Genomic DNA, 13,468 nt, shown 5'->3' with positions numbered 1-13,468 from the left:
TGAAGTTCTTCTTATCTTACTAAAGTACCGGCGTATATCTATATTGCTCAGTGACTAAGTGTGTTTAAATGGAACGTTATCTGATTAGAGTGTAATAACTCTCTGCCATGCACACATTCAATTTACATGAGGGCTTGTGTGTGTGTGTGTGTGTGTGTGTGTGTGTGTGTGTGTGTGTGTCTTACAGTGGTTTCCCAGCGGAAGATGTTGCTGTAGAAACAGAGCCAGTTTTCTGATAGATAGAGTCGACCCTGAAGCAGGATGTCTTTCTGCAGTGCACAGGAGTAGTCTGGAGAACAGAGCAGAGAGGCATAAGGAAACAAAGAAAGAAACTGAGAACAACCGCAGACCTCAGTTTACAATACATAGATTAATTCCATTTCCTGGATTTCCATTGCCAGTTCGACTTAAACCAGGAAGTAAATTGTATTTACAAATCTAATCAGGGGAACGGCGTGGCTGCAATGCAGATCTCAGACTTAGTGTGTGCAGCCTGAGACATCAGCAATCTATGAAGTCGTCTACTCGTCTATGACATATATATGACGTAGTACACCAATTAGAGCCCCATTGACATACATTTTAATAATAATAAATAATATATCTATAAATGCACGTCTCTGTACGTGAGTACGTCTGTAAATCACATAACTCGAGAACTGTTCGCCTCACCGACTTCAAATTCGACATACGCGTTCCACACCTCCACAGGGAGTCTAGTAACTATAAATATTTCAAAAAGTCTAAAACATATATGAAAAACATTAATAGCCTACTACTGGCAGTGTGCACAAGAAACTTGCGGTTTGCAAAAAAGCCCCGTCACAAAGACAAACCCACCCAAACAGCTATACTCATGCAGGTCAAATCTGACCTTTTTTCAAGGAGGAAAGAGAAAGGTTTATGCTTTTTTTACCAGTGGCTTGAAAAGCACTGGTCTATGAATACCTCGACATAGAGTTGACATATCGTCTACTGACGCGCACTTTTGATTGGCTGCCTTTCTACGAAACCCATAGAGGGGGGGGACGCAACAAGACACATTTAATGCCATAGTCGAAACGGTCACGTGAGCACCGCCGCCGCCATGATGCCACAGCGCAGCAAAGCAGAACACACCAGCTGATTTAACAGTAACACATTCGGACCCCCACGCAGCCTACCGCGGACCCCCGCGCCGCCACGGGGACCCCCGTTCGACCCGGCGATCCGTGGACCCCCACGATTTTGACACATGAGAGATGTTCTTTGTACCTGCCAAGCTTGGAGAATATGCTACCCGAGTGCACAAATACAAGCAAATACAAACATTTCCATCAGAGTTTTGCTACACTGTCAGTTACAGAGTCACCTCGACAGATCCTGTTGTTGTTAATAATTTCAGTGCCTCCTGCTTGACACCAAAGTGTAGAGGTTGTGCCATTTATCGTCATTGTGACAAATACAAGGCAATTAAAATCCGTTGTGCACATCATGTGCATGTCGTCGTTACGTGCACACTGGATTAGATTAAAAAAAGAAAAAGAAACCCCCTTTTTTTATATAAAATATTTACATTTCATAGCACAATTCTGGAGATATAAGGCAGCCACTGGTAATACTGATAATTGATCAGTTCTTGTTTTAAATGAAATAATTTACTCTGAATGACTGTTATCATTCTTCTTAATTACTGAACAGTGTTCTCACTTTACATTTTGAAGTGAAACTTGAATTACCCCAACCTTGGCTGGTATGCAGCCATCTTCACAATGAAAGGTTTGTAGTAGAGAAGGATGACAAAGAGTCAGGGAGTGCACACCTACTACTACCTTCGTTCGGGTCTGTTTGTGTAATGTGTGTGACTGTTTGTGTGTACATATGACGTGCATGGTTGCATGCCACTCACCCACTATTAGACGTTCGGTATCAGGCAGCTTCTTGAAAAGTTTACGGAAATCCTCGTTGCGCTGTTTGTATGTGGGACTGAGAACCTGAGATGGCAATAGGGCAGAAAAAGGAGAACCGTTACTCTAGCTCTTGACTTGCCTCCAAGCAGGTACAACCGATGCCCTTTGGCTAGGCTGTGAAACGTAGTCTAAAAGAACAAACAACAGAGGCTGAAAGACGTAACAGAATAATGATTAAATAGGCATAAAGTCAAAATAGGAAGGGGGTAAATACAGCGAGAAACTTAAAATTCTGATAGTTGAAAAGAAAAATGTAATGGCAGGTGACATACAACACAACAGCCTTGTTTTCAGCACCAGTTGTTTCCATTTCACAAAGTCAACTACTGTTGACCTTCTCTAGACAACCTGTAATCAGAAAAATAATGTGCCCTGAAGTGGAAACACCTAATGACGGGTTCCTAATGTATACTTACATTGTACCAGCTCTGCATTTTCTGCAAAGAAAAGAACAGCACATAGTTATACAGTGGTCAACAGTGTCCAATGTCCTCTCTAGTATACAGTATGTGACAATGGCTAACAGAACACTCCAGTTTACAAATATTGGCAACAGCAGACTCAGACTGCCTCAATGCTGCTTTCTAGGACTACAGTAGAAACATTACCTTCAGGTATAAAAGTCAAACAATGTAGGCCTACATTCATATGCAAACCGAACAATAACTATTTCCCCCAGGGAACCACAATGGAAATAAGCCTCATTCATTCATTGTGTTTTTTATCCTCGTTGATCTTACGTATTGCTGTAGTAGGGTCAGGCTTTTAGACACTTCTAAAAGATCAAATTAAAATGAACAGCATTGTTTGTTCATTTTAATTTGATCTTTTAAAACCTCAAGCTCAAAAAGCAGTTTGCATGTACCGGTACTTTCAGAATTAGCAGCACTTCTGTTTTTGAAGGCTGATGTACATGTGTTGCTGACGTGGAAAAACAACAATCATTAGAACAGTCAGCTGCTAAGCATTAATTAAAGGGCCATGTTAGCTTAAACACTCCAGTGAGTTCCCACAGACCGTCTAAAATGAAGACACTATACAATAGCTCAAGGCCCTATTGCTGATTAGTGATTACTTAGGTTAGGACCCCCGCAGTGGTGAACTTAGAACTTAAACCAGGATGCTTCGACTTCTGCCTTCTCCCTGAAGCCGACCTTTGTTATATATTCTCCGACTATGCTTGTCACGATGACTAAGCCAGTTCGATCTATCCATATATGGTTCTACCACATCTATCTGATATCAGCACTAGGTCGGCTTGGGCCAAATATAGGGATTGTCATACTAGACATGTCATATGTCATATAGCCCAACGTCCGAGTCTTCGTTACAGACACATAAGAGTAATTTTTCCACCTGGGGTATATTTTTCTAATCGTGATGATCCATTTTGAAAATCATCATAATCAGTGTCACACACCTGAATCACTGCACCATATGTTAAGCACAAACTGACAGATAAACGGTAAAAGTAATTAAACACGCCCCTTTCAAAAGTTGTGTGTTGGTGTTTAAAGTGTGAACGTGCCAAAATAGCTGAACTACAAGTAGATCGTCTACTTTTGGCACGACACCGTCCAGCGCACAATGGGGTATAAATGAAGTGTAACATCAGCTAGACCTACAGATCTACAATTTTACGTGATATATACAGTGTAAAAGGGCCATACCGCTAGCCTGGGCACCATTTCATTTCGGTATATGATCCGGGCTGGAGGCGGATGATATGCTTACGTCATGTTGTAGGCAATGGTTTGCCTACAACAAACAGGAAGCTGTTTGTTGCTTCCTGTTTGAATAAAATCAATAAAAGCTCTCGTAAGTGAGAGCTTTTATTGAGAGGGAAAAGGAAGTTGTCGCCGCCTGTTCATCCTGTCTGGCGACTACAAAACAATACTACAACATGACGTAACCACATCATCCGGCCCCAGCTCGGATCATACAGACTTTTGAAACAGAGACCAGGCTTTCCTCCGAGGCGGTGGAAAGCCTGGTGAGGCGAGGTTACCATACCGCCATCAATACACATCATTGTCTATTCACAGCTTTGTAAAATGCATTAAAACACCGTGACCAAAACATTTACTTGCATCAAAATGTAATTGGATTACCTATCTCAAGCAAATTCCTTGAAAACAAACAATGTCATGCTTGGAAAATAATCAGCATGAATGTCAAGGTGTGAGATTTAATCAGTGAGATAAACATTCCAAACTGCCGAAAAGTCCTATGGTCTTTGGTTGGTGTTTTCTGTTCATTCATTACTTTATTCAGCGGAAACATGCAAACTGTAAACACTATTTTAGCAGTATAAGAAGTGATCAACTGGACTGCTGTTCCTGGTCAGCTAAAAGAAACACTTCATTTGCACATGAGCGTTATTGTGTTGAAAGGAATGCTTTAATAGAGCTTGTTTATTTTTTGTTTATGTGTCGACAGTTCATATTTAAAAATGTTATCTTATCCAGTAAAAGAGAACGTGCTACACTAAGTAACATGACTAGGGATGTCATGTCTTCGGTTAGTTGGTTAGCTGGAAAGCCAGTATCGGGGGATGTCCATGCCATTGATTGATTGATTGAAATATTTATTAACAGTTTGCAGAATTACAGTGGGTGGGGTGGAGTGGGTGTTAACCTTACACTCGACAGACACTGATACCAACATGTTAACCTTCCTTAATGAAAATATTTAAACTAAACTACAAGCAGCCAGGGAACCTGCGTTAGGTCAAGCTGTGTAGGTTGCCTATACACACACAGATGAGGTATTTTCAGACGGGGAGCGTGTAACGCAGACGTTGTCGCCTAGATCAACGACAAGCTGACCATTTTCACTTCTTTGTTTACATGTTTGAGGCAGCGCTTGAGGCTTGAGGCCATTTTCGTCATTTCTTTATATATTTAGGTAAATTTGTCATAATGCCCTGTGCAACTTTTGTTTACCACGCCTAAAAGGCAAACGAAAGGGCATTTTATTCCTTTGTTCAATGCAAGGTAATATCCCCTTACCTTGGCATTGCGGCTGAAGTGGCGTGAGGCGAGGGGGTAGGCCGAGGTGAGCGAGGCGGCAGAAGGTATGTGTGGCAGGGGACTGTCCAAACCCCCTCCGCCACCACCACCGCCGCTGCTCTTCTCCCCTGCTGCTCCCTCACTCTCACTGGCTCTGCCTCCCCCCAAGACCCTGCGGCGCAGGGAGGGAGAACTGCCAGGGGTGCTGCGTGGGGAGTTACTGGCCGTACTGAACGAGCAAAAAATAAAAGAGAGAGAGAGAGAGAGAGAGAAAGAGACACAGGTTAGCTCGGATTTCGGAGGTTAGCTCATATTTTATAAAGCAGCTTCACTCTGTACGGACAGCAATGCCTGGCTAAGCAGAAAGGCAACGTTATACCACATCTCACAATCCCCTTACACAGCTGAAATCCTCAGTGTCATTTCCCAAAAGTGTACTAATAATTAATTTGTAAAATTGTACACTTGTATAATCCCTTTGTACAATTTAGTGTACAGATGGAACCAAATGGGCACTACAGGTCCACTTGGTTCCATTTGTACACTCTTAGGAGTTAAAATTAATTAACACTAAGAATTTTACGGTGTGCCAAACCCACACGAAGGGACCAAAATAAACAGATCACTCAGCTGCTTTGCCAGTAGCATCGATTGAACCAATTACTATAGCTAGAGAACTGCAGTAAAGACATTTACAGCAAATGGACTTTGAACCTCCATCTCAGTGAGAAAATGCAAGCTACACATGGCTAGCAGTTTTCTTGGGAATAATGAACAGCTGACTGCTGCAAGAGAGATTGTGGGGTCAAGTTACAACAGGTCCATTGAGCCTTTCTTCCAGGGCAAAAAAAAGTAAAGATGCAAAGGCAACGAGTTCAATAAATTGTCTAATGAGTGGTTATTTCCGCTTAATCAAGCTGAACATGTAAGCATAGATGAGGCTACAATGTTGTCTTAGCCCTTGGGTCATCACAAACAGAGAACCATGAGACAAAGTCAAGCTTGTATAATACTGCTGCTATAAAGTAGATTCACATCTCACTTTGTAGGCCTACACTTCAGATACAGATACTTCTGTTAAAACCAAAGTATTGTTTCTGCTTGAACAGTCTCTATTAGGGTTCTATTGCTGCCAAAACAGGTTAATCTCATGTTCACAACATGGACCCATGAAAATGTCTATTTATGCCACAACATAGTTGCACGTCACTCCTTTAAAAGTGAAATGAGCCACAGTCAGGCTAACAACAAGCCTGTGAATCACACACATCCGTTTATCCTCGTGTGAATTAAATTAGCCTCCAGGAGTGAAATCTACATAACATTGAATATGAATGACCAGTGATTAATACTCACACACATAGTATACCCAGTGTGGAGTACTAGGTTACTTCTATTTGGTACAAATTAGCCTAATGAACAGTATCTCAACTTATTTGATCATTTCAATAATTAAATCAAGGAAGATAAGGACCCACTCAGAAAGGACTGAACACTCTTTTCCTCAAATAAAACCGGTCTCATATTCACTGACTGATTCACTTTCCCTTTTCTTGCACACTCAGTTCTCTTTTTTTATTGCTGCACTCACCCCCTCTTTGCATTATCCTCCCTTCCTGTGCTCTCTCTCTTTCCGAATCAGCGCCAATCCCTTAAACCTGCCAGAATGCAACTGGACTGCCGTTGTCCTGGTGACCAGAGGTAGGGGGGTGGGAGTACAGGGTGTAAATATCAGCATCTCCAAGGAAACGTCCCTGACTGATGGAATAACTGGTGACACCGAGAGCTGTCAATCTCAGCATGGGAATTGGGAGTGGCTAGCACAGAGGGCTGCACATTACACCTGCCAGATTTTAATCATTTGGGATAATAAACTAATAATTATCTTATGCTTGGTTTATTATCTAAAGATAATCTGATTACAAAAATAATAATAATATGAACTAATTCCTCCCATACCATTTCGAGAGTGATGTAAAGTGACACTAAGCTAAGCTACCTTCAGGAACAGCAGACCGTTAATAAGCTTGTTGTGTCAAACCGTGTCATCCATATATATGACCGGGACAGCCGCCAAATCGCGCGCGTGCTCGTGTGAATCTGTGTCAGTGTGTGTTTACAAACTTAACTTAATCCTCCAGCAGGCGTAATGGAAAGGCTATATGCAACATAGCCAGAATGTTCCTCTCATTTCTATGAGTGTACATACATGCTATATGCTATATAGGCCTAAAGGGAGATGTTTAAACATATTCGCTCCGACCGACACCGTGGCGGAGCAGAGTGTTAATATAACTGCAAGGGAAACGATTCCAGATAATATACGGTAAGTAAAACAACGAGACTGGGATGTCTCGTCTTGTTAGTAGGTCGAATAGCATAATGCACGCCTCGAGGCAGAGACTACTGTGTGTGTAACCGAGCAATGAACCACACACGATCACGTTGTTCAATTCAATCGGTAGCAGATTGGTCCCATATATATATACAATAGGCAGCAGCACCATGGCTGTCCCACCCATATTCCCAATTGGATATGCAGGCTGCGACTCCTTTGATCACACGGACGGAATGCTCCAGTGAATTCAATCCGCTATGTAGCCTAATATAAACAAAAGGCACGTACATCATCCTTCCCCGATGAGAATATCATCAAGCAAGAGGCTAAAGTTGTGTAGTAGTAGTATCACTTACTCGAACATGTCATTAAGTGGTTTGCGATGAAAGTGATGTCCAGACACACGCGCCGCTTCGATCCGTATCAATATGGCACCACCGGTCTTGTGTGCACAGACACTGTCCAACAGCCGCTACTACAGTGTGTCCATGATTCTCCTCTACACGGGTTGGCGAATGGATGCGTGCCCATTACCCCATTATTGCAGACCGTTCCCCACCATGACCGACACACTCGCAGCCAGGTACAAGACCTCGTCCGTTTCCAGGACCCCGGTAACGAGCACCCGGTTGCTGCGCTCATCAGTAATCCCCGTTGCACTACTGAACACAGAGGGAGAAGGGACGAGGAAGGAGGGAGGGGGAGGAGGAGGCACTGTGCGAGTGAGAGGAATGGCTCTAGTCTACAGTAGGTTCAACTGAGGGACCGCGATAAGGATGATAAAGCAGACTCAGTCAGAGACCAGACGATCTATGCCGGGGTTCTATTCTACCAGAACAACATGGGGCTGAAAGTTCAGGAGAAAGCAGCGCGACAGAGATGGTAGGATAGGCTACATGCATTGGGTTAAATAAAAAATATCTCACTAGAATAGACTCAGCTAATTATAGACGTCAAGGCAACCCACATAGTGTTTCATCTAATAACGAAAATATGGGACAGATCAGGCTTTATTATGGCACTGTAATTATAAAGGCCATGGCTGCCTTTAGAGAATCCACCTTGACCACATGGCTCCCGACCATCCCTCTGGATTAGAGACCACATTATAATCCACAGTGGTTTGGTCAGAGCCACAGCTCCTCCATTCTATCTCCCTCTCTGTAATCTGCTTTTCTGAGGTTCACCAGTGGCCTGTTGTAAACTCTGAGTTCATGGGCCAAATGGGCACGATGAAGGAATGAACCGAAGGCAGGGGTAATCTACTGTAGGCTTCAAACCAGTCATATTTTACTGGCTCCTTGCACAAAAGGACCATAATATCAGCGGGGGTTTGCAAGTGTTCTTGATCAATGCCAGTTACAGAGTTACAACAAGCTCTGTTCTGTTTTTGGTGGACATGCTCTGCACAGTCTGCAGCCCCAGGCATATACCCACATACACTGCCCTTGCTCTGTCCTTCACTGCAGTCAATCTCACCCTGTGCATAAACATACAACATACAGTGTATGTCAAGCAATATGCTCAGTGCTCACAAACAACCTGGCCAAAGAGTATAAAAGAGAGGCTAAAGAGTATTGGGTTAAATTAAAAGGAAAAGCTACATTCTGGGATTTATTTGTATTTTAATGAATTGAATTAAACTTCAACTATCCATCCATCCACCCGTAACCGCTTATCCGGAGTCAGGTGGCGGGGGGGCAACAGCGAGAGCTCCAGACTTCCCCGTTCGCTCTCCAGAGCAACATTAGCAACTTCCTCCTAGGGGATCCAGAGGCGTTCCCACGCAAATGTGGACTGTGGAGATACAGTATAGGGCCCTATTTTCACCAGTGCCTTACCCCTTATATTATCACTAAACTTCTTGCCCTTTTGAGCTATGCCTAACTGCTCCATGACTGGCCGTGTGTGTATGTATGCAGTGGTGTCACGGCGTGGTACCAATATTTTTTTTCACACTCACTCGCAGGTACGGTACGGTGCAGGTACGGTACGGTGCACGCTAAAACGCATAACCCCCATAACAGAAGCGTATGGTGACTAGTGTCTGTTGGGCAGCCCAGCCCCAGTCAATGGAGCTCTTGCTCAGGCTATGCTGCTGAAAGACGGAGGTGAGAAAAAAAGATCTGCTCCTCAATAACAACAATAGATACATTCCAGTCGCAGCTTTTACCAAGCTACAAAAGCTGCCGATGCAACTCGTACATATCAAATGGTCCATGTGTGACCTGTTAAGTACTGTAGGCTAGTCTGTAGGCACATGGCTACTGTGTGTTGACATGTCGGAAATTCGGAACAAGACCAGTAGATTATCAACACAAGATTATGGTTCTAGTAACATACCCATTTACCCAGCCTTAGTAGTAGGCTGGTTTCCGTCAGTGCCTTACCCCTTATCCCTAAACTTCTCTGTCTTTCTTCTCTTTTTTTTTAAACTATTTTGAAAAACATTTTTGAATAGTTCAAATAACCAATCTACAAGCTCAAGTTTGTATAAGAGTAAAACTTATTTTTGTTTGGCTTCCTTCAGACACAAGCTCACAACGTGTCGATGTAGATGGGCTAATTGAACAATTAAAAAAAAATAGCGCATGTACCGTAATCCCCCCCCATCTGGTCCTTGTTCTGCCCCAGGATCTTCCAGTGGGACGTGCAGTGAAGACCTCCCTAGAGACGTTTGGTAGTTGGGAGGCATCCATACTAGATGCCACCTAAGCTGGCTCCTTTCCAAGCACATATAAGCAGCGGCTCTACTCCGAGTCTAACTAACCAACCTGTATAGTAGACTCTCTGTAATTTGTAAAGTATAAAAATGTAACTTGTCAACATTGACAAAATTGTAGAGTTGTCCTGATCCGATCACTTGATCGAAAATCGGGGGCCAATAACGTCATTTTCAAAATGATTGGAATCGCATAGGGAGCAAAAACAACATGATCGGGACATCCCTAGTATATCATGATATTAGACTGGATATTGTCTGTGATATTGTACTATTGTGATATGGCAAAAGTGTTCTATAAAATATTAATATCTGATCGGCAGATACTCAAAATCAAATGATCGGAATCGGATCGGGAGCAAAAAACATGATTAATACTACATACAAAAGTAATTCACATTATGTGAAAAATATTTGAGGATTTAGTACATTCATTGTCCTAATGGCTGTAAAAAATAAAGCCACTAAGAGAATGGACTGTTTAGGTAAATATGAGATATGATGTGAATAGAAATGATAATATATTATCGATTCGATGCTGGTGTGGTCTTTTAAAAAGAATGCCAAACATGTTTATTTGGAGTGGCCGTAGTTTACAGGGTCAGATAAGTTGTCTGGGAATCAGAAGGTTACTACTGGTTTGACCCTTGTACAAGTTGAAATTTCCCTGAGCAAGACACTCAACCCCTAACCTTGTGCCACTAGGCTTTCCTCAGCCGCAAAAAAGGTGTGTGTGTGTGTGTGTGTGGGGGGGGGGGGTTCTGGTTGGCGTCGCATCGTTTTTGTTACTGCTACGCTGTGACTCATGCTACGAGTTAGAATACAAAATGGACAATTTGGACATGGACAGGACGCCTGATTACGAGGTGTAAAGTTAATTCTGCTCCTCAACAGATCAAAAAAAAAACTAATTATATTAAACCCAGGCTACTTATCCCCTAACAGCTCCCCCTGTGTACTCATCAAGGTCAATCTGAGCAGCCATTAGCTGGGTGAAGCCAGAAAATACTCCAGTACTCCCTTGACTTTATTTGAGAAACTTTTCTAGAAAAACAAGATGGGGTATAATAACAGTGTGGCTTCCATGTTCATATCAGACTCTGTTGTCTCCATATTTGGGCAAGGTTTGGTCGATTTGACCGCCTTTGACTTCCAGTATAAAAAAGGAATTAAAAAAAAATATATTTAGAAAACAATTAAAACATAGTGAAAAAGAATTTGGGGGAGTTACTTTCTTGTGAGTTTAGACAAGAGAGATCTGAAGTGCCCAGGTGCAGGATGTAGATGAACTTAAGATCTGCACAACAGTGATATTCTCCCTGTACTTTTTGTTTAATGTTTCGATCACATAGATAGATGTTTGTTTATGACTAAACCAAAGTATGTGGAGCAATGCATATTACTAATGTGCAGACTTTATTATTTTTACCCCTGGTTTATGAGAATAGCCCTGGTCTGGACTCTGGACAGACATACTCACAGAACTCTTTCTAGAAGACTCAGGCCCTACAATGCCACACCATGAAAAAGAATCACTCAAAGAGTGCATTAAAAGTGGGAGCAGTGAGGCAAGTTGATTACGGCAGATTGCCTGGCTGTAAGCCAATTAGAAGGGGCTCTTTGTGCATGCACTATTGCTCTCAGCACATTTTCAGCAATGCCAAATCTAGTTTCCTGCTTGAATTAATAGGGTCCAAATCCAATATGCACTTCCAACCTATATTTGAATCAATCAGATTTGTTGACAGAACTAAGTTTCCAATGAATACAGTAGTGCTGGTATGGGGCAAGGTGTTGCATCGTTTGCGCAAGGCTTATCTCTCCAGATAGAAAAGCTGAACATCAGAAGAATGTCAGGAATGAAGAGTACCTTCAGCTTAATAAAAACAAGATATGGTTGAATAACAGTGTGTCTTCCTGTGGAGCTCAGAATTCATGTGGCCAGTCTGTGACATCATACATCTATGATGTACGTATAGACTCCCGATTGCGAGCGAATCGGGTTTATGGATTCGATAACCTATGGATTCGAGCATTTCGCGTCAGTGTGTCGGGCATCAAATATGGTACCCAGGTCTCGTGACATCATCAGGGATGGAGATGTGGAGACCCTGATGTCATAGTAATGAGACCTGCTATCGCAGTTAAGCCCATATATGGAGATCCCTGGTGTCATCACTATTGGCCAGCAACTCTACATCGGACGTCAAACCCTTAGATCTCCATATATGGATACATTTCAGAATCAGAACCCGTTCTGACATTCCATATGTTGATCCTTCCCCATCCATCCTTCCTCTTTGATGTCTCCCTTTTGACTTAGTATACCTGTCCATTCAAATTTCAAACTCTAGACGGGCCTGCCCCAAGTTATTTGTGCAGCAGCCGGCAACAACTAGAGTTCTCAACAGGCCCGGGAAAAAAATAAATATTTATAAACATATTTTCGCTTTTTACAATAGCATAAACGGTTTATGCCTCTGCTGTCATTATTTATCAATGTCAAATATTTCTTCCCGTGTGCCTAAATAAGCCCAAAGCAAGTCTTGGTTATGAGCCAAGACAAAGACAGCCTAGAGGGCTGTAGTCTATAGATGACTGACATGAAGTGGAGGACCATGTAAGACGGAGAACATGAACACTATCTTAAGGAGTGTGCCTTAAGGTTTACCCTAATTTTGTGAACTGGTTTTTCCAAATTGTAAATCCCTTATACCGTTTTAAAACGTCAACCGACAACACAAGATTAGATTAATATAATTCCACTCAGAGTTAAAGCAATATGTATGATCAATCATCAAGCACCTAACTAGGTCAATATATTGTTGGGTAAATGAAGTGGACAAGGGCACAGCTGTTCACATGGAGCAAAGAGAGAAACACCCTCCGCTTGCCCTACAAGCCCTTTGACAGGCCCACAGAGCACACTGACTGCAGCAGCGCCAGGGACCTCCTCCGATTGGACTCACATGACATCATCAGACACAGAACCCACTCCTATTGGTGGGAAGTGATGTCATGAATCAGAGGCAGGATGAGTGCTGCATTAAGACCACCTCTAGCTACTTGTGACTGACTGTACTCTTAGTTCCATTCCTCACATAAACCTGATAACTTACGGTTTTCACTTTACATAACCTTGTTTTGCCAGTTAAAATATTGTTTAGTCTCATACCTCACAACCTTTAACCACTTAAGCCCCGCTTTGTTGTCATTGCGGGTGACATTCTTGAAAGAATGACTATAATGACATGCCCAATTGCCAAGTCAGTGATGTAAATAGGTTTTCAATGTAAAGGGTCCCGGGACCCAGGGGTGGTCTTTTAGATGGGTCCCAGGGACATTTTATGAGTCCTACTTTAACGGCATTAGAGTACAGTACTGAGTACATTATTGCATCCCAGGACCCCCGGAGGGTGACATGATTGCGTCCTTACTCCTTTCTCAA

General features: G+C 42.5%; 1 protein-coding gene across 5 annotated transcripts in view; it reads right to left on the bottom strand.

The window, feature by feature from the left end:
• Positions 1-13,468, bottom strand: part of gramd1a (GRAM domain containing 1A) — a 39,002-nt gene that overhangs the window by 18,677 nt on the left and 6,857 nt on the right. For 4 of the 5 annotated variants that reach the window (XM_080769152.1, XM_080769154.1, XM_080769155.1 and 1 more), the window contains 4 exons: positions 4,961-5,189; positions 2,366-2,386; positions 1,889-1,973; positions 186-289 (listed from right to left, as the gene is read on the bottom strand). In XM_080769152.1, coding sequence (XP_080625278.1) covers positions 186-289; positions 1,889-1,973; positions 2,366-2,386; positions 4,961-5,189 — 439 coding nt within the window. Of the gene's footprint in view, positions 1-185; positions 290-1,888; positions 1,974-2,365; positions 2,387-4,960; positions 5,190-7,654; positions 7,794-13,468 lie in introns of those variants that run through there. The other variant, XM_080769156.1, reaches the window with a different exon arrangement.

This window comes from Protomyctophum bolini (genome assembly GCF_963924005.1).
Source record: "Protomyctophum bolini genome assembly, chromosome: 7".
Classification (NCBI taxonomy): domain Eukaryota; kingdom Metazoa; phylum Chordata; class Actinopteri; order Myctophiformes; family Myctophidae; genus Protomyctophum; species Protomyctophum bolini.
Note: the sequence above shows the minus strand (reverse complement) of the source record. Positions and strands in the feature narration are given on the sequence as shown.